General features: G+C 41.5%; 1 protein-coding gene across 1 annotated transcript in view; it reads right to left on the bottom strand.

Annotated features, from left to right (window-relative positions):
* The window catches only part of LOC149471175 (cadherin-related family member 2-like), a 133,314-nt gene that overhangs the window by 86,185 nt on the left and 26,588 nt on the right, over positions 1-20,541 (bottom strand). The window contains exons 4-10 of the mRNA XM_089693690.1: positions 17,880-17,933; positions 15,907-15,996; positions 13,336-13,425; positions 11,142-11,285; positions 7,382-7,525; positions 2,679-2,754; positions 2,478-2,596 (exon numbers count right to left, since the gene is read on the bottom strand). Of these exons, the coding sequence (XP_089549816.1) occupies positions 2,478-2,596; positions 2,679-2,754; positions 7,382-7,525; positions 11,142-11,285; positions 13,336-13,425; positions 15,907-15,996; positions 17,880-17,933 (717 nt within the window). The remainder of the gene's footprint in view (positions 1-2,477; positions 2,597-2,678; positions 2,755-7,381; positions 7,526-11,141; positions 11,286-13,335; positions 13,426-15,906; positions 15,997-17,879; positions 17,934-20,541) is intronic.

A 20,541-nucleotide genomic window follows, 5' to 3' on the forward strand; every position in this document is an offset into this window, starting at 1 on the left:
AATTCACCTTTGCTTAGCAACATGTTACATGTTACACCCTAAATGTGTAACATGTTGCAAAAAGTGAAATTAGTGTTCAATGATTTGACAATTTTCAACACTGGGCTCCTTTAATTCTCTCTTTCCATCTGGCTCATGGTATGTAGTATATATTGACATTTAGTTGTAATGACTCTATGAGTTAGAATTAAACTAAAACTAAAACTGGAGCACTCAGAAGGTGGTGCAGCTGTGCATGATAGCCAATCAGTTCCTAACTTCAGCTTGTTCCATTAAGCTTTGACAATGTAACCTGGAAGCTTATTGGTTTCTATGCAGAGCTGCACCAGATTTTGCACCATGTAGTTTTTGTAAAAAAAAACCATACGTTTACTTGTTAAAGTGCCTGAAAACCTAAAAATGTAAAAGCTTTGCACTGTTTCTTTAATGTATTTCAATTTGCTGTTTCATTTTAACCTCCCTGGCATTGTTCCAGAGTGTAGTTCGGGGTAAAGTTTCAGCACAAGCAGTAACCCCGAGCTACACTCGGGAATACCCTGCAGCGCTGCTCCGGGATCTCTTATTCACTCCCGCGATGTCCCTCCTGCAGTGTCCCCTGCAATGTCCTCCGGTGGATGCCGGCATCTGTCTTCTGGGTTCCGTTCCCTGCGACGTTGGGACGTACAGGGATGGAACTGGCGGGAAATTTGAAAGTTGTAAAAGTGACATTCACTAAATACACTAAAATCACATAGTAAACATTACTGTATCAAACCATTTCACATACATTTTGTCCCTTGTGCTTTGTCATGTGCCCTGCCTGCAGTTTTACTGTTCTTTCTGCCTGGAAACTGAGAAATGTCCATGGCGTCCAAAAAGTGTCCCTTTAGGTCAAAAGCAGTTTTAGACCATCTAGAGAACAGCGATAGTAAATCAGAATCACTTTCAGAATTGAGTGACAATGATTCGTGGGGAAATTCGTCATCAGACACTGAAAACGATTTTGCGACTTTGCTCAGTGATGTGCGAACTTGGCGCTATATTTCAAATTTCAGTGTTTTTGGTTTGATTATATTATTTAATTAAATGTATGCTTATTTATTAAATTATAATTTATGATTTCGTGTTTCAAATTTTAACATACCCGGGATGTTTACTAGACTCTTGTTCGGACAGATTTCAGTGAGTTATTCCTAAAAATTACAGGCCTACAATAAAAAAATACATATTTCCATGCAAAAAAATGTACCGCTTTGAGCACAGAAATATGGACATAATCAGACCGCTAGGGAGGCTACTATTGTATTAGTGCCTACTGCTCTTCTCAATTACCTGGTTGATCCTGCCTTTGAGCTTCCTCCTGATAATAAACTGACTGCGTTAATCATAGCCACAGTGAATCCGTGTTGGCATAGGCAGTTTATGTCCTATATCATCCCACTGCTAGATATAAAGCCTTGCCCCCCATTCCTTCTGCCTGAAAATGGCTTCCTCAGCCAGCCGATCTGACCCTGCTGATTGTGAAATCTTGGAAACGAGGACACTCGGCAGCAAACGTCACTTCCTACAATGCTTTGTACACTCCCACCTGCAGGTCCATGAATTACTTTGGTATGAACGGCGATCACATGACATGCACTTTGCATGCTGGAAAACAAATAATTGTCTATTTTCTTTTAATATACAGATGGATTTATAAAAAGCATGTATTTACTGTATGTACTCAAAAGTGTATACACTCTCTGGCCACTTTATTAGGTACACCTGTTCAATTCAGCCAATCACATGGTGGCAACTTGCTGAAGTTCAAACCGAGCATCATAATGGGGAAGAAATAGGATTTAAGTGACTTTGAACATGGCATGGTTGTTGTTGCCAAACGGGTTGGTCTAAGTATTTAAAAAATTGCTGATCTACTGGGATTTTCAGGCACAACCATCTCTAGAGTTTACAGAGAATGGTCGGAAAAAGAGAAAATATCCAGTGAGCGGCAGTTGTGTGGACGAAAATGTCTTGTTGATGTCAGAGGTCAGAGGAGAATGGGTAGACTGGTTCAAGATGATAGAAAGGCAACAGTAACTCATGTCAATATGGACCAAAATCTCTGAGGAATGTTTCCAACACCTTGTTGAGTCTATGTCACGAAGGATTAAAGGACAAGTTCACCTTTTAGACAAAAATAACAAATGCACATTTTTTTGCAGGTATTTTTCTCTACAGGAGCCTGGAAAGCATTGCGCTGTTGCTATGAAGATCTCCTGCAGACCTGTCAGAATATCTGCTTGCCGTACAGGATGTATGGGCAAGTAGATATTCTGACAGAAAGCTTCAATGAACTACCATGGCGCTCCACAGCGCTGTGATAATTCACTGAAAACTTCAAGCCCACAGCCGCTAAGGCTGTCGGGACTTGCAGTTCTGTCATTCAACCCGGTACTAGCAAGGTGTACCTGTAACTACTTTCTATAGTTTCAGATGGATTCAAGTGTGATACTTACCATCACAGTCAGTATAACTTGCTCATCATTATTCACTAATTCCTCTCTGTCTATGTCACCACTTACATGAATTTCTCCTGTTAATTGATCTATGCGGAAGAGATCACTGACTGTGGAACCTGAAGTAAAAAGAAATCAAAATTAAAAATCTATACTCATTTTACACCTCTAATACTTCCTCCAGGGAGATAGCATACTTACTTTGGATGAAATATAGGATTTTATCATTAATTCCTCTGTCTGCATCAATGGCTGAAACTTTCAGAACAAATTCATCCTAGAAAAAAACATATCAATAAGACAGGGGTTTATTATGAGACAGGGAAAGAGAATGTTTAATTGAAAAGTAAACTGGTAATCATTCAATTGCACAATAAGTGTTAATAAAAATGTTTTATTTTTTGTATGCCCGTTATAAAGCATTGCATTTCACTGTATAGCACATCTTACAAAAAGGTGCACTTCACTAATGTGAATATTCACTACAACTAATGGAAAAGTATACTAAGGACATACACTTGTAGTACTATTTTACGTCATACTGCAGGTGGTATACGCCTAGGTTCACAAGTGTGGGTCGTGAATGCGTGCATAATTACGTGCGTTCCCCACCAACACAGAAAAGTGCTGCTCTTTAATAGATGCATGGAGGACCCAATTATTTTGTAACACCATCCCCACGCATTGGTATCTGCAAGCGCATCATGCAGCAGCACAATGTGCTTCTGTGCAGCCAATTTTTTAAAAAAAGGTCAGGGACTTTTTTCCCAGTGTTTCTCATGGGTACAGCACACCATTCAAAGAATGGACTGCTGTACTTGTGATGTGTGAACGCAAATTAGCAAGCACATAAGTGATCCTAGGCTAGGGCATGAAGTAGATAAATAAAATGCGCCTGCTCTGCTTTGAAGGAAGTTGCCTCTTATAGACACTTTGGAGTTGAGGCAAATAGCTGCTCACTTCGCAAGGGAATCTTCTCTAGAGCTTGGTGATGTGGTGCAATTTTGCTTTGCAATGAATGATCAATCACGGGCAAGGAATTTAAAAAAAAACAGCATTTTTGCTTGCAGATCATTGGATAATAGAAGTTAGCAGAGCTTCACCTCATTCACTAAACTCTGGGAAAAACATAACATTGCTATTAAATACTTACCGTCATTTTCCTTTCCTGATCGACTCCATGGTAGCATACTGTACATATGGGTTAGCCCTGCCCTCTCCTCTCCTATAGGACCTCACTCCCATAAATCTTTGCTCCTCGCCAGAGGTTGTGTTCTATAAGTAGCCTACTAATGGTATTGGGAGGGTACTCCTGTTGCCATGGAGTCCATCAGAAAAGGAAAATTACAGTAAGTATTTGTAGAAAATGTTCTATTTTCCTGACAGACTCCATGGCAGCATACGTATGGGAAATAACTATCCATACACACACAGGTGGGCAGTTACTCAAACAAAGACTTTAACTTGCTCCATCAACATACAGGACTTTCAAACCAAAATGAACAGAGAATAAAGAAGCAGGCTCTACACAGTAATGAGCTGTAAAAGTGTTTATTGAGGACCATGAGGCCGCTCTGCAGATCATTTCAGGGGCGACATGCCAGAAAGCCACCCGGGATGTAGACACTTCTGGCTGAGTGTATAGTAACCGCCTCTGGAGGAACCATGCCAGGGACTTAGCTCTGTAGGCCATTTAGATGGCCTGGACAATCCATGCTGCGATTGGCCTGGGAGAAGCCCAGTCACCTTTACTCTTCCCATGGAAAAAGATGAATAGATGGTCTGACCTATGGAAGGATGCTGTGACTTTCAAGTACAGCTTTAGGGTCTCACCTACGTCCAGGAGGTGAATGTCATTGACTCCAAAGGCTCTAAAACCAGTGGGAAAGTCCTGTCTGGACCGCAGCTATGCCACCACCACTGCCCTCCCCCAGGCCCCCCACCCAGCGACCGATGCCAGCCCCACAGCAGAGGAGCTGCAGATTGGGACCAAGGGGAGGGAGCCGCCCAGTTCAACATGTCAACAAGTGGGTGAACTCCCAGCCCACCAACATTAAAAGACTCCTGCCTCCCACCTCGAGCCGCAGAGAGCAGAAGTCCCCACACACCAACAAGCTGGGAAATCACCAGCTCCCGCCCCCCAGTCCCAACACACAGCCCCCCACACCCCACCTACTGCGAGGACAACACCAGCAGCCAGACGGGAGGCCCGGAAGAGGACACGCAGCAGCAGCACTGCCGTGGTCCAGAAAGGATCGCCCCTCGGTGGGCGGGGCGTGAGGAGTTGCAGATCGGGACCGAGGGGCAGAAGCCGGTGACCACCCAGCCAGTCGACATGCAAAGACCTCTGTTATGTTAAGGGATACTGTGTTATGTTAAGGGGCTCTGTGTTATGTTAAGGGGTGCTGTTATGTTAGGGGCGCTGTGTTGTATTAAGGGGTGGTGTGTTGTGTTAGGGGCGCTGTGTTGTGTTAGGAGACACTGTTTTGTTAAGGAGCATTGTGGTGTAAAGGTGGGCAGTGATGTGAAGGAGAAAAAAGGACACTGTGGGACTTCTTTTAAGAAGGGACTGTGATGTAGAGGGTACTACAGTATGAAAGGTACACTAAAGATCATAATGTACCGGGAGACTGTGATGTGTTATATCGCTGCTGAGATTTGGACCTCTGCTGGAAGGAAATTTTGCTGACTGCACCTCCATAAATTTTAATTCAAGGCCTCTGCTCTAAACGTTGGCCTGACAATCTCCTGGTTTTCATGGAAGACCGAGGTCACTTTAGGATTAGAACCTAGCATAGGGATGAGGACCACTCGATCTGGGAAGAATATCAAAAACGGTTCTTTGCAGCCAAGGTTCCCGATTTTAGAAACTCTTTGCGGATATAACCGCCACCAGAAAGGCCGCCTTGATTGAGAGCTTCTTCACTATGGGTGAACCAGCCAATTCTGGGACGACTCCAGCGAAGAAGTCGAGGACAAGTGGGAGGTCCCGTTTAGAATTTTCTCTGTGGCCTCAACCTTACCACCCCCTTGAAGAATTGCCTGACAAAAGAGTGGTCGGCCTATGATACTCCACTGAAGGCCGAGATGGCTGACACTTGAACCCTGAGGGTGCTGACTGAGAGGGGCAGATCCAAGCCTGACTGTAGGAATCCCAGTACTTGGTCTCCTGGCATTTATCAGGGTAGGGATAACTTCAACCGGACAATATAAGGCCTCCAGCCTCCCCCTCTCAAGAACCAGGCCATTATATGAAGCCGGGCTGAGCAAGGGTGAAGAATGGCCCTCTGTAACGGCAGGTCTGGCTTGAGAGGGAGAGGAATCGGATCCCGAAAGCTGAGCTGCGTCAGTAAGGGAAACCATGGTCTGGAATTGATGAGGGATGCATCTGCACAACTCCACCAGCACCGCATCCATTCACCGTGTCCCATACCCCACCATGTGCTGGGGACCCCTGTAACCAACAAGCGGCGCATCACCTCACATCTCCCGGAGAGGCTCGCCGGGCCTTGGTCACGGATGTTGCCATCTGTTTTACGGGAACAAGGTAAGAGTTGCATACACTAGGTCCATAGGAGGTGGACAATAAAGGAACACAGCCTCTGGCTTGGAGCAAAGATTTATAGGAGTGTGGTCCTATAGGAGAGAAGAGGGTGGGGCTAACCCATACTTATGTTGCCATGGAGTCTGTCAGGAAAATTTCCTTGCAAGGTGAACAGTCTATTTTCTTTAGTAAATTATTCTTTTCCTACTATTGACAACAGCAGAACATTTGGTATGGGGACACACTGGATGCCTTCAGCTGCCATTTAATAATGCTGGGCTTCTGGTGTGTCCCTGCAACTTTAAGAAAGAATGGCATACCTTCCCTTAATTTATCCATTACTATATTCTCCGACATTGAGGCACCCATAGATTAGAATTAGTACCACACTATACAGAGGGTCCTTAATGAGGCAGTGTGGTTCCATGTATATTTGTACATGCGGTGCAACTTAAAAGTTTTGTTTTTACTGCACATTTTCAGACAGCATAAATTGTTTTTTTGTTGGCTAGCTGGTATGTGTGCTAGGAAATGAGTTTTGTTTGCTTTGTTCAAAGCCCTTCAATGTGCACCTTACCCTGAAAGCTAGTTATACATTGGGGTAGTTGATATTTTTTGTTTTTACAACAGAAAAACATGACTGCACAATGATTGTCAGCATTGCCATGTAAGGCTCCTGTAGACAGCTGACATTTCAGCCATTCAGCCCACAAGAGAGAGGGGGGGAAACTCTACTATCAGCTATTGTATTTAGGTAGCTGCAGCTTTTACAGCTGCTGGTGGTGCCGAACAGTGACTGCATCCGATAGAATGAAATCAACCTATATTTTTCAACCCAGCTCAGTCAATTTTTAAATTTGTCGAGCTGGTTGTTGCTTGCAGGGTAACCCAAGGCTCAATTTGAGCTCATTCCCAGGAATTGGCTGAAATTTGAGCCATCTATCAAGAACATTAAAGTCTCCATTGAAAGCAGATGCAGCAGGGTGACAACACAGGAGAGCAGTTGGGAGGCAGGGACAAAATGTTGTTCATGTGCCTGAACAAGGATTTTCATGTCAGGAATACCTGGTATTATTTTGTAGAAAACTACAGATTTTACAGATTAAAAATTACCTTTGAATTTATATTAACATGTTAAAGATTATCTGAAATTTTAGAGTTACAATATATTCACTCTAAAGATTACAGGAAATGCTAATACAATTACTGATGCGTTAAACATGACTGGGTTAATGTTACAGTTTAAGAATGCCCTTGTTGAAGCAGCATCTCCATTAACACAATTTTGCCCAAACCCTTTGAGGTTCTTACAACTTTGTAAATTGCTTCTTACAATAATATTAACTGAGGAATTACTTACTAGTTTGGCATGTTCATTAATGGAAGCAACATAAGGTGCTCCAATAAACTCAGGGTCCAAATCTGGTACATCCACAACATTTACAGATACATAAGCTGTTGAGCTTTGTTGAATAAGTGAACCATGAAGTTGCCCACCTCGGTCCTGTAAATTTTAATATAAATATTATTTTAGCACTGTAATTACAATCACTTTAGAATTAACAAATAAAACAAAATAATAGCAATACAGTTACCAAAATGATTTATATCCAATCTATCTTATAGGAGAGGACCTGTCAGGTTATAAAATTTGGGAAATATCATTCTTCAATTCACTTTAGAGATGCCAACACCAGGGATTTCATCCTGACTAGGTTAGGCTTCACAAACTTTGAGTCACTGAATAGGAATCAATGGAGGCTGAGACTAAAGCCTTGTACACACAATGAGAATATCAGACGAGTGATCATCCATTTTTTAAAATTATAGTCTCATATCAAAAATGAATAGATTACTAAAGTTACAACTATTCTCGTATGACAGAATACAACTTCTGAAGTGAAGTGATGTATTGTAATGTAATCTTTTGTTTCCAAGCATGGTCTTGGTCACTCTATTTTTTTTTGTACTGTACTGATTAAACATAAATCGTTCATTCTGGTATTGTATGAGAATATTTTTCGCACTTGTCCATGAACTGTTGTGATCGGCTCTCAAAAGCTGTATACTAACAGTAAGATTATCGAACGATCGCTCAGAAAGTGGTATTTTTCTTCTGATTTTCTCATCAGGTGTACTAGGCTTAATTACCTGCATGATACAGGTTAGTGACTCATAAAGTTTGAGATAACGTGTCAAATACTCTGGAGGTTGGTTCTTGCAACCTAAATCAGCGTTGTCATCTTCCATTTACTGTATCTGTCCTGACTGTAGAAAAAATATGTTTTTAGAGGCAGTGTGGACTTTCATGGTACCACCACAGACATCACAAAAATAAAAAAAAAACATTCTTTATTACACCAGTTATATAAAATATATAAAAGCATTATTGCCAAAACACAGCACAAATAACCCCTCCTTGAGATAACGACCACCTGGTGCAGATATGCACCTACTGAATGTGAGTGCATTTCTTATGTTTAATGTGCAATAAAAGTTTTTAAAATTTAAAGTACTATGTTGAGCTTCTGTTTATGAGGAATATGGTTGAGCCTGAGGCGGTTATCTGGAGACAGCATCCTTTGGAGTTATTATTCAGCAATTTGATCTTCAGAGTCCATACATTTGGGACAAAAGTGCATTTAGACCAAAACATTGTATAATGTGAGGTCACACTGCTGGAGGTGAGCAGATATATGGTGGAGGATGTTTTGCACTGGAATTCTGTGACAGATGCACACGATGGTCGTTATCTCAAGAAGGGGTCACAGGAGAACACTTAATTGATTGGACTTTCATTAATTAATTTCTTTTTTTTTGGACATATTTTCCTTTGCAGTCGCATAATTTTTGTTTTTTGATATCACTGTTCTACATGTACATATTTGATAGGTATTGTACAATTTTGTATATGTAGTGCAGCATTTTTTTCATTGATATTATTCATTATTTAGCCCACTGAGACATGGGTTGTGTGCACTAGCGGCTACAGTATTCAAATTATACTTATTTATTTATATTTTATATTTACCATAGTAAGCTCTTGAGTTTATTCACATTTTCACCGCACAAATAAAGCTCTCAATACTGGACTAATATAACCACATAGAGGTACTAATCAGTATCACAGACTAGATAATACAGTCTAAAGCACATAAATATCCAGATATTCTCAACATGTTTTGCGGTTCATCCACTTCCTCAGGAGTGTTTGAGGTAGTACATTTTCTGTAAACAAAATTAATATACCATAACACATGTACAATAAAATGAGATGAAACCAACTTACTAGAAACATGCGGAGGTCAGAAAGAAAAGATTGCCTGAGAAAGGAGCTTGCATGATCCAAACTCTTCCGGTTCCAATGACGTCACAGCTGTTAGCTACCCTGTGTCTCTCTGCTACTCCTGGAGCCCTGAACACCACCAGCGGTGCTGGGACAAGGAGGACTGCATGGCATCCAGCCTCTACACCTGCTCTACTGGGAGTGACTTATTATTGACATGTGATCCTATACTATATCTTTGTGAGTTGTTTACCTTATTACATTTTTGGTTTTACGCACATCTACACTTAGAATGGTGCCGTTGTATTTCTTCTTTCAAAAAAAAAAATGGAGAGGGTGAGCTGGCAGATTTGTCCACGGCCGCATCATTCATTCACAGTGTCAGAAGTATCGGCTTGCCTGTACGAGATGTAAAAGCAAGCAGATACACTGACAGTCTGAAGGAGACCTTCCAGGCTCCTAGTACAAAAATAATGAATGCACATTTTTTTTACCTGCAAAAAATGTGCATTTATTATTTTTTGTAGAAAGGTGAACATATCCTTTAACTTTACATTTAGCTTTACATTTACATTTAGAAGAGAAGCAAGTAAGCATGCTTCAATTTTGCATTAGGTGAATGGTGCATGATGATTGGAATTCCAATGAACCCATTACATGTTTAATGGAAAGAATGGTGTCCGTTTATTGGTGGAAAAAATACTAGTGAATGAGCAACTGTAACCCAGAGAAACAGGCAGTGCAAATTGCACAATGTTTGTTTATTTGTGTAGCACCCTCCTAGGTTGTTAGAGTAGGTAAATTTAGTTTAGCTTCTCTGTAGTCAGTGGCCTGGTTACCTCCAGTTACCTGTCTTCTAGAACTTGCTGGAAAGTAGGTATAATCTAGTAGGTGGAGAAACAGAGGTTACAGCTTGAATATTCACAGATTTCCACCAATCCCTGGGGAGGTAAGACCCAGATGGGTGTTACAGTCCATAAATACTCAGCCTGGCAGTCTTGGCAGCAAAGGCCTGGGTCCAGTCATCTGGAGGGACCCCTTATGCAGGGGGGGGGCTCTCTGCCCCTGGACGGGCAGAAGCAAGAGGAAGCGAGAAACAGAGGAACAGTCCCAGGACTTCACTCAGCCTTTGTGCCAACTAGACCCAGCTGGGGGGGGGCAGAGAGAGAGAGAGAGATCATTGCAGCAGTTCTCTGGATTCTAGGAGCTCCTTAAAGGGACTTTTCAGGCAACATACCCACACTTTAGAGTGGACTGTGTAGTGCAAGAGCACACATATCTGGGAACCTAGGGGGATGGCCAAGTGCAGTGCAAGAGAGCCAGGAGCACCCATAATATCTCTGGCTGGGTGGAGAGCAGCCAGGTGCAGTGCAATACTGCCAGGAACTGTGTCTACAACTTGATCTTTTGGAGTTTATTTGTTCACATACATTCTACATTATACATCACATATATACACAGCTGGAGATTATAGCTTGTCCTTAACCACTTGTACATAGTTTTCCTCTAGTTTTTCCAGTATGGGGCATCCGTTGTACCCCTAGCCCCTATCTATGTTCTCCAAAAAATAAAAACAAAAGAAATATCCCTAAACTGCTCATGGAATCTGTGGAGTAAGAGTGGAAAATTCCTGTTGCCTGGCTGTGGGGGTAGCGCTACATGCTTGGCTTCATCCTTTTGAGAAACATGTGAGCAATGAAATGCTCTGACATTAACATAGCAGCTGATGAGAGGTTGTTGCAATTATACTACGCTTTAACACTGTTTATAACAATGTACTTGGAAAGTAGAAATTATAAGCAAATAGATGCCTATCACACATAAATCATCTTACCTTGGCCAGAATATTTAGTTGGTAAAAGGTGCTCAACTTGTTGTAGTCCAAAGTATCATTAAGTACAATATTTCCAATTGTAGGACTTGTGTCAGCTTCACGTTTGATGTAAAAAAGATAGGGGCCTGGAATACTTGGTGTGATCTAAAAAAATTAAGGCGACAGTATTTAGTACAGTGAGGCAGGAGTATTAGAAAATACTCTGCAGACAGTTAGCGATATCTGCACTTCAGCATGTGCTGACCCTGCTCTGCCACTTTACGTGGCCTACTACCTTGTAGCTGAGTTGCTGTTGTTCCCAGTTGCTTCCACTTTGTTATAATACCTCTAACAGTTGACCGTGGAATATTTAATAGCCAGGAAATTTCACAAATGGACTTATTACACATTTGGCAATCTATCACGTTACCATGCTTGAATTCACTGAGCTCCTGAGAATGACCCATTTTTTTACAAATGTTTATAGAAGCAGTCTGCATTCCTAGGTGCTTGATTTTATACACCTGTGGCCATGGAGGTAATTGGAACACCTGAATCCAATGATTTGGAAGGGTGTCCCAATATTTTGGCAATATAGTGTAGCTGTTTGTACTATGTAATGTATGTACTATTCCAGTGTGAAGAGGAAGAGAAGGGATGAAGAGTTCCAGTTGTGCACAGCGATTGAGCCAAATATTTAGGGAGGGGGGGGGGGACAGCAGGCTGTAAAACATTTTTTACCTTAATGCAGGAAATGCATTAAGGTAACAAAAACATTTTGGCATTAGAACCAATTTAAATAAAAGTATGAGCTTGTCAGGACAAAGTGACAATGTCTGTGTAAAGCTCTTCCTCAACCTCTCCAGTGTCCCCTTCATCACAGTCAGAACAAGGTCTCTCCATTGGGGACACAGACAGTAAAAAGCATAGCCGAAGCTCTAATCCAGTAGTAGTCGATTAAGTAAATATTGGGAGCCTCAAGTGTGGTTCCAACATATCCAGAGGGCCACACAGTAGCTGCATTTTTGTAAATTCCCTTTTATCAATACATTACATTGCAAAACACCCAGGAAAAATTAATCTGTATAAAACATTAATGTAACGTTAAAATACGTTAAAGGCAGCTTTGCACAGACAGAAATGGTGATGGCAATATTTTTACAGGTTTGTTATCTTTTATCAGCCAGCAATGGTGTCAGGGTCCTGTCCACAGCAGAAGTTCTGGAAGATCTGGAATTTCTGCCAGTACTCTGCATGGCCGCAGAAGCACACATCAGCCTCAGTTTGGTGCTAGACGGCCTTTATAATGAGGCTCATCACTTCCTCAAGTTGCTGGATGATCTCTAGCTCCCCGTGCCCTGTTCCTGGTTTCTGTTTCCTGTGATTCTGACCTGTGATTTCCTGTTACCGACTCGGCTTTCTCCTGAACCTGTCTACTCTGCTTTACCCCTGATCTGACCTCGACTTGGCTTACGGATACTCTCTCTCTCTCGCTCCTCTATGTATGACCTTGGCTATCCCATCTGACTACGTCTGCTCTGATTCCCACCTGGTACCTGACCTTGGCTTGAACCGACTACCCAGTAAACATCTAAATCCTGGAAGGGCTTACATACCACGCACAGGCACCTCTTGTCTGCAGACCTATCTCCGTGCACCAGTTTTGCTTCTGAGTGGACCACCAACCATCACCCCTACAGGCGACCTGTGCAACTTTGCGCCTGACTCCCGCTGTCCCACTCTCAGGGGAGTCCGGAACTTAGCCGCAAGAAAGCCCTCTCTCCATTGGCCTCCATCACCAAGTACATGATAAATGGATTACAATAGCAATTATCTATTGCTGCAGATATGGAACAAGACAGAGTTGTATCAACTTTGCCCTTTCAAGAAGTGGATACATTTTTTGTACAGTGCACTTTACCCAGAGCAGAAGCCTATTTCAGCACCAGCAGGTCACATGTTGGGCAGCATTGTTAAAAACCCTTCTCCACCCTAGTTAGGCTTTAAATGTGTAGACACTTACAAATGTTGATACACATCAGCTACAGTATATCTAGAAAACACATTGCTAGATAATAAATAAGGACAGGCTAACTCTAATAGAATAGGACAAGTTACTATTTTTTAACCATCATGTTTTAGTCATTCTGTTCAGTTATCCATTAGGTAAAATGATAAAAAATTTACTTAATTCTAATTGATTTTCAATACATACCTGAATAATATCAAATGAAACGGGTACTTGTCCATCATCATCATAATCTTTTGCTGTAACACTGAAAATTACAGTTCCTGATGCAGTACTCTACAAGTGGGGAAGACAGAAAATTCTTTAGCAAGTTGTTGTAGTTCTCCGAAATGTAACGTAGTGCAATAGTATGTTAACAGGCCAGTTTAGGAACAGAAGGTTTTAAAGTGTATTTCCATCTTGTGACAATTTTTAAGAAACCCCCACACAATGTTTATGTGTTCCTATTCACACAGCATACTTAAAAATAATCTAAAAACATTTCTTACCATTCTAGTGATTTTTTTTGTGGAGCAGCATTACACACATAATTCTACAGGTAGCTTGCACTGTTCAGAATAACTTGCAGTGTGCTTATTTAGGAACACTTCAGCAACAGATTGAACTGAAAGTGCATTAGCATACAATGCAGAACTCTGGACTTCATTTATTTAGCCATTTAGTAGGACAGACAGTGTACATATCTAGTTTACAACTGATAAAGAAGATCTGCCAGCAAAGTACAGACAGGGTAATGCAGGCTATAGACTGGTCGTTTATCGGCCGAATTTTCGTATGAACGAAAAATCACCCAATATTCGCACCGTTAGGGGGGCAATGTCGTCAGCCAATTTTCGCTGTTCTTCTTGTTTCTTTTATCGGTCATGCTGGAAAATCTACGAAAAACTGATGTTTTTCGTTAGCATTGGTGGCAGCAGAACGACCGATTTTTCGTTTTTTCGGCCAACAATTCGGCCGATAAACGACCCGTCTATGGCCAGCATTAATTATGGTAGTCCTAACTCCCCAGTCTCCCAATAAACAGTATATTGACGGGGAACGCTAAGTGGAAGTTTTCAGAAAAGCATTTAAAATGGTAAGTAGTACTTTTTAAAGTTATACTATTGGAACACATATCAAGACATAGTAAGTGTTATCCCAATCTGTCTGCTAAAGTGGAAATACACTTTATGGCTAGGTTCACACCTATGCAGATTGCGGTTCATGCATTTTCTAGGTGCATTTTGCGTTTTTTTTCCACACCCATTATTGATGTATTTTTTTAATGAATTTTGCATTTTGTGCAACCTTAACAACCAGTAAACAATATGGTCGTTAAGAAGCGGGTGGCCAGCATGTCTGTAACAACAGCTAAATGTAAACAAACAGTTGTCAACAATTAAATTCAAGAAAAAACAGCATGGGGTCCCCCCCAAAATAAAAGAAAAATGGGTAGCAGCTGGCTGCCTGCTCATTAACAACCATGTTGTTTACTGGTTGTTAAGGACACCGGCAGCTGCCCTCTTCTTAACAACCAGCTTAAAGTCACACAAATAACAAAATGCAATATGCATAAAAAACATAAAAAACCCAACACATGCATTTTTGGTGCAGTTCCAATGAAGTCTGTTACACGCAAAACACAATCTGCTGTGGGAAAAAACCCTTTCAAAAATCTGCACTGGCTAAAAATGCACAGATGTGAACTAGATCCTTAGGAAATCATATTAAATAGACTGTACTGTGTTTCTGCAAACTGCATAAGTGTGAACCTAGTCTATATGAGTTTTTTAAATAAATATAATAAAATCAACAGTCAGTGCAAAAGCCAGCCATAGAAGACTCAACTTCAGTACGACCAGCCTATCAGGTTTATTCATTTGAAATGCTAGCATAGTGATCATTGTGTTCTGATGGCTAGGAAACCTCCCATAGTCAGAATACAAAAGCTCTATGGGAGAGATTCCCCCATTAACAATTAATGTGTCGATGGCAGAATCAAGCAATTTTCTTTCCTGCAACCCCTGGTTTCAGGAAAGAAAATTGCTTAATGCATGCTTGCTTGAAACAGTGACTATTGACAATAGAACACATTTCATATAAGCAGCAATTTACACAGGTACTAAAGGACATGACCCATCAGACTGGCAAGCTCATGAGACATTAGCATGAACAGTAAGTTGCAGATCTAAAAACGAATAAGAGAATTAGAAATGTGGCATACATAGCTTATTTGACACCCATTGCTGCTGTACACAAAAATATTTTAGTAATAATAATGAAAATAAAAAAGGACAATAAGAATGGCCAAAGGAAAAGTAGGCAATGAAATGATAGTGCTTCCTAACATTGGTAGCCAGTGGAAAGATTGGTGGTCAATGAAGAGGTACTTTTACACTGGTGGTCAGTGAAAAGATTGGTGCTTACACTGGTGGTTAATGATTCCCTTACGATAGCTGCAAAAATCATAGGTGTCAAAGGTTGCTTCAAGCACAAATTGTTATGATATATTATATGAGCATATAAAATATAATAATATAATATGATAAATCGTTCTTGCAAAGTATACTTTGTAAGCCAAAGTCAATACCATTTTGGTCAAGTACTTTAGCCTGCCTTGCAAACACATTACATTTCATGCAAGTTTTTTTGCAGCAAGTAAATTAATGTTTTATTTCTTTTACCTTATTTCTTATCACTAGTAACATTACTTACTAGATTAAATTAATTACTAGAAGACAGAAATCAAGATCTCTAATTTAGTATAATTTAGAATACCTCATTGACTGTGGCGAAATAAGGAGTGCCCTCAAATATTGGCGCGTTATCATTGCAATCAGTCACAACTACTGATACGCTCTTGGTAACCTATGAAGAGGGGTGATGAAAGAGAACATTTAGCAGTGCAGAAAAAAGCTCCATATTGCAATGCCTTACCCAGTATTCCTCACTCTGCATTTTGCCTACCATAGTAATGACTAAAAACAAATTTAGACATGCATATACAGGTTTTATAGAAGGAAAAACATTTAAAGTTATTTTGATTTTTTTTTTTTTTAGGAGATCTAAGCCTACAATCACACCTGAGGATAGTGAAAGAGCACATTCCTGGTGATTTTAAAGTGTTTTTGTTTTTCTGGCATTTTACAGGCATATTACAGGATTTATACAAGTGATTTTGCTTGTGTATTAGGATTTAAGACTTTGTTTCCTGGACTGGGCAAGATGAGGAGAGAAGTGCTATAGGAGGAGAAAAGTTCTTGTGTGCAAAAATGTGAGCAAAACACTTTCATATCACGTATTTAAAGGCACTCCCACTGAAGTCTATGGGACTAAAAATGCCTAAATACACTCAAAAAATGTTACTCTATACTTCTGTTTTACCCATTCCTGACCTCTACTTCTTCTCTGTCCTTGTTCCAGCTACTGATTTGGTACTTTGCTACCTCCTCGTTACTGACCTTGGCTTGATCCTGACTATGCTTCTGCCTCTGATTCAACTCTATGCCATTGTCAAGTGCTTACTTACCTTTCATACTGATGCAGTTGCCTGCATCTATGCATCGTCCTGATACATACATGCTGACGGCTTCTGTGAGCTCTGCCATCCTGAACTTTCATACAAGCCTGAGCTCCCCTTTAACTTTTGCTGATTTTCCTACTACCTTTGTCTGATGCTCCTGCCTGTACAGCCTTCTGGATTTTCCTAGTCAGCATCTCCAGCTTGAGGTTCTGCAAGCTACATCCCACATCCCTTATGTTCCTCTTGTCCCTTTGCACCCTCTGTTCCACCTTCAGGGGTGCATGGGTAGAAGATACGAGAGGCTGTCCTCATCATCTTGGTTCTTATCAGGAATGTGACAGGAGTTATATATTGACAGAAAATATAACTGCACTTTGCTTTAGTGAGATGATAAATGAACTCAGAAGGAACAGGCTGTAGTTACATGTCACATCTGCACTTCTATATGACTCACATTTCCTTATGCTGCATTGCCTTCTGTACCTTTCCGCTGCTCTCCTGGTGCTGCTACTTCCAGAAGAAAAGCCTGTGTAGTGACCACTGGAAGTGATGGGTGTGAATAGCACATGTGATAGTATATTAGGCAATAGTTAAAGTCACATGAATCTATGGTCTTAACATTAAGAGGTTTTTTTACTTTTTGGATGAGCTTCTTTAGCTTTACTGTAAATTTTAAATGATGTTCAGGGGCTTGAAACCATACCAACTACAGGGTATTTCTTTATAAAAAAAACTACTCATATGTACTTGGATCCTGCAAGGATTGATTTTAATGTAATTGTTAACTGCAATCATCCTCTATGTCCGTGTGCTCAGGGAAAAAAACAGACTAAAGCTTTTTTAAAACATTTTTTAAGACATCTGCAAAGGCTTGTGTCCAGGGGCGGACTGACCATCTGGAAATGCGGGCACTGCCCGAGGGCCTGGGGTCAGTAGGAGGCCCCATGAGATGCCCCTGGTACCTTTTTCATAGGCTTTTTTGAGTTTGGGCAAGGACACAGGGGCCCCATGATCCCCTATTGCCCGGGGGGCCCCACGAGTTGTCAGTCCACCCCTGCTTGTGTCCCATAGTCAAATATCATCCAGAGTAACAGGGATTGATGCAAGCATCTAATTTATAATAATGTTCTCTTGGCTGTACAGTGGTCTGCTACAGGTGCAATGTACATGTTACAAGACTATACTAAGCAATGCCAGTATAGAAGCCAATAAAACCTTTAAAGCTTACTGTTTGAGTGACTCCATCAGACACTGTCGCAATTATTGAAAGACTGTCTTTGACCTAAGGAGAAAAAAAAATACAAATTTGAACAAACAAAACTTAGTCACAATGAGGGAAAGGGTCTCATTCTGATGATGCCACAAAATCCAACAAGTTTATTTATAGACAGTACACATTATGCCCTTCCACCCTAGGTCTGTTCCTCTGACTCGCTTCACCCACTAGGGCTTAATCATAGAGCAAACAAAATTTAGCATCAGATTGTACAAATTACAAATACATCTATACAAATATTCATACAAATTCTTAGCTAAGACATTGCTCACTGACAAATACAATGTTTAAAGAAGGCATCCCAATGAAAAAAACATTATCATTACTAGCTGCATTGTAGTTAAAGCAGGCCTTTAAAGTGAAGTTCCACCCAAAAGTGGAAGCTCCACTTGTTTGCCTCCTCCCCCCCTCCACTGCCATATTTGGCACCTTTTAGGGGGGAGCGGATACCTGGTTTTAACAGGTACTTGCTTCCACTTCCAGCTCAGTTCACTGCGAAGTCAGAAGTTCGGCTCCCCTCCTTCCTCCTGCAGTCTCCTGGGAACCTTCACAGGTCCCAGAAGGCTGCTGGACCAATCAGGATGCACAGCATGATTCGCACATGTGCAGTGGGCACCTGGCTGTGAAGCCGCAAGCTGTCACAGCCTGGTGCCCACAGTTGAGATGCCGACTCTGAGGAGAGAAGAAGGAGAGAAGGGACGGCATGGGTGAGCACATCGCTGGATCCTGAGACAGGTGAGTGTGTGTTTATTAACCACTTGCCGACCAGCCACTGTATAAAAACGGCGACAGGGCGGCACCGCTGAGCAAAATCACATTTAAACGTCATTTTGCAAAACAGGTACGTGACGCCCTACCCGCACCGCCAGACACGGCCGCGGGTGTCAATCACCGTGTCCCAGCCAGTCATTACCCGCTGGGTCCCGGCGATTGCCGGCAAACGGTGACACAGAGCACAGCTGCATTGTTTTCAATGCAGCTCTGCTCCCTGTCAGTTCCCAACACACTGTTCCTGAGAGTGGAGTTTACCTCTGGGGATCAGTGTGTCCCACTAGCAAAACACTCCACCCACACAATTAACCCTTTGATTGCCCCCTTCCTCCCCAGTGCAATTAGTACAGTGTCAGTGTTTTTTTTTTGCACTGATCACTGTATTGGTGTCACTTGGGATGTCAGTGACCCCAAGTCAGTTCCCCCCAGTATCAAAATGTACGCCGCAGTCCCGCCATAAGTCGCTGATTACTGTCATAAATCGCTGATCACTGCCATTAGTCGCTGATCGCTGCCATTAGTATTAACAAAAAAAATCCCAGTATCTTTTCTGCCATTTGTAGATGCTATAACTTTCACGTAAACCAATTAGTTTACACGTTTTTTTAGCAAAGACATGGCGCAGAATACATTTTGGCCGAAATTTATGACGAAATTTGATATTTAAATTTTTTTTTACTTGACATGTTTTATAGGAAAAAGTCCAAAATATTGTTTTCTTTTCTCAAAATTGTCAGCCTTTTTTTTATAGTGCAAAAAATAAAAAAAGCACAGGTGATCACATACCACCGATAGAAAGCTCAATTCATGGGAAAAAAAGGACATAAAATTTAATTTGGGTGCAGTGTTGCATGACCGTGCATTTGTCAGTTAAAGTAACGCAGCGACATAACACAAACTGCTTACGTAACTGCTTCCTGAACGCCCTATAGCAGAAATACTGCTATAGGGCGGCACAGGTGCACAAAATCACATATATATATATAAATACATAATTTGCTCCCGTGGTTTTCACTCCCCTCCCAGATAGCGTCAAATTGCCTGTCAGTACACCAGTCATCACATTTAACTCCTTGATTGCCAGGAACACGCTAATACACAATAAACCTCCATTGCTAGTATAGTGTCTGAACAGATCAATATCTTTGATCAGAGCAGCACTATACCAGCGTGCACATTAGTATAGTGTCCCCAAAAAGCAGCGTTAGCGGGATCAGCCCTGACACCTGCCAGCACCTGCGTTTAGCCCCTACTCTTACCCCCCCCCCTTCTCCCCCAGCAAGTGCAGTGTCAGTAGGTCACTGTCACTTGATACATTGCACACAAAACCACAGTGATCATAGAATCAGGCCTGATCTCTGTTAGCACTTGCAGCAGAGTGCCAGTACTAGTGCCGCACTATCTTTTGGTGAACTGGCGAGTACCAGCGGTCTAGTACATCTTGGTCTTTCATATATCTGTTAGATTGTAAGCTCCCAGGATCAGGGCCCTCCTAACCCTTTTGAATTGAACTGAATTGTTGCTATATTGTCTCCTGTTATACTGTAAAACGCTGAGCAAACTGTTGGCGCTATATAAATCCTGTATAATAATAATAATACCAGCACTGCAGTATGACTTGGTGACGTGGCGAGTCCCATAAGGGCAGTACAAGCCGGTGTGGTGGCGAGCACAAGTATTGTCCCACAGCCACCAAGAATTTGCACACAGGCCCATAGAGCTCCTAGTATCCTTCCAGATGTGCTTGCAAATCCCGACTGACAGCCCACAAATTCTGCAGCACCCGTACTCCCCCCATTCACTGCCCAACCCGGAATTCAGGTGGAAATAGCAAATTTAACTA

Source organism: Staurois parvus, unplaced genomic scaffold (genome assembly GCF_062004578.1).
Source record: "Staurois parvus isolate SC_StPar_1 unplaced genomic scaffold, SC_StPar_1.0 ptg000025l, whole genome shotgun sequence".
Classification (NCBI taxonomy): Eukaryota; Metazoa; Chordata; class Amphibia; order Anura; family Ranidae; genus Staurois; species Staurois parvus.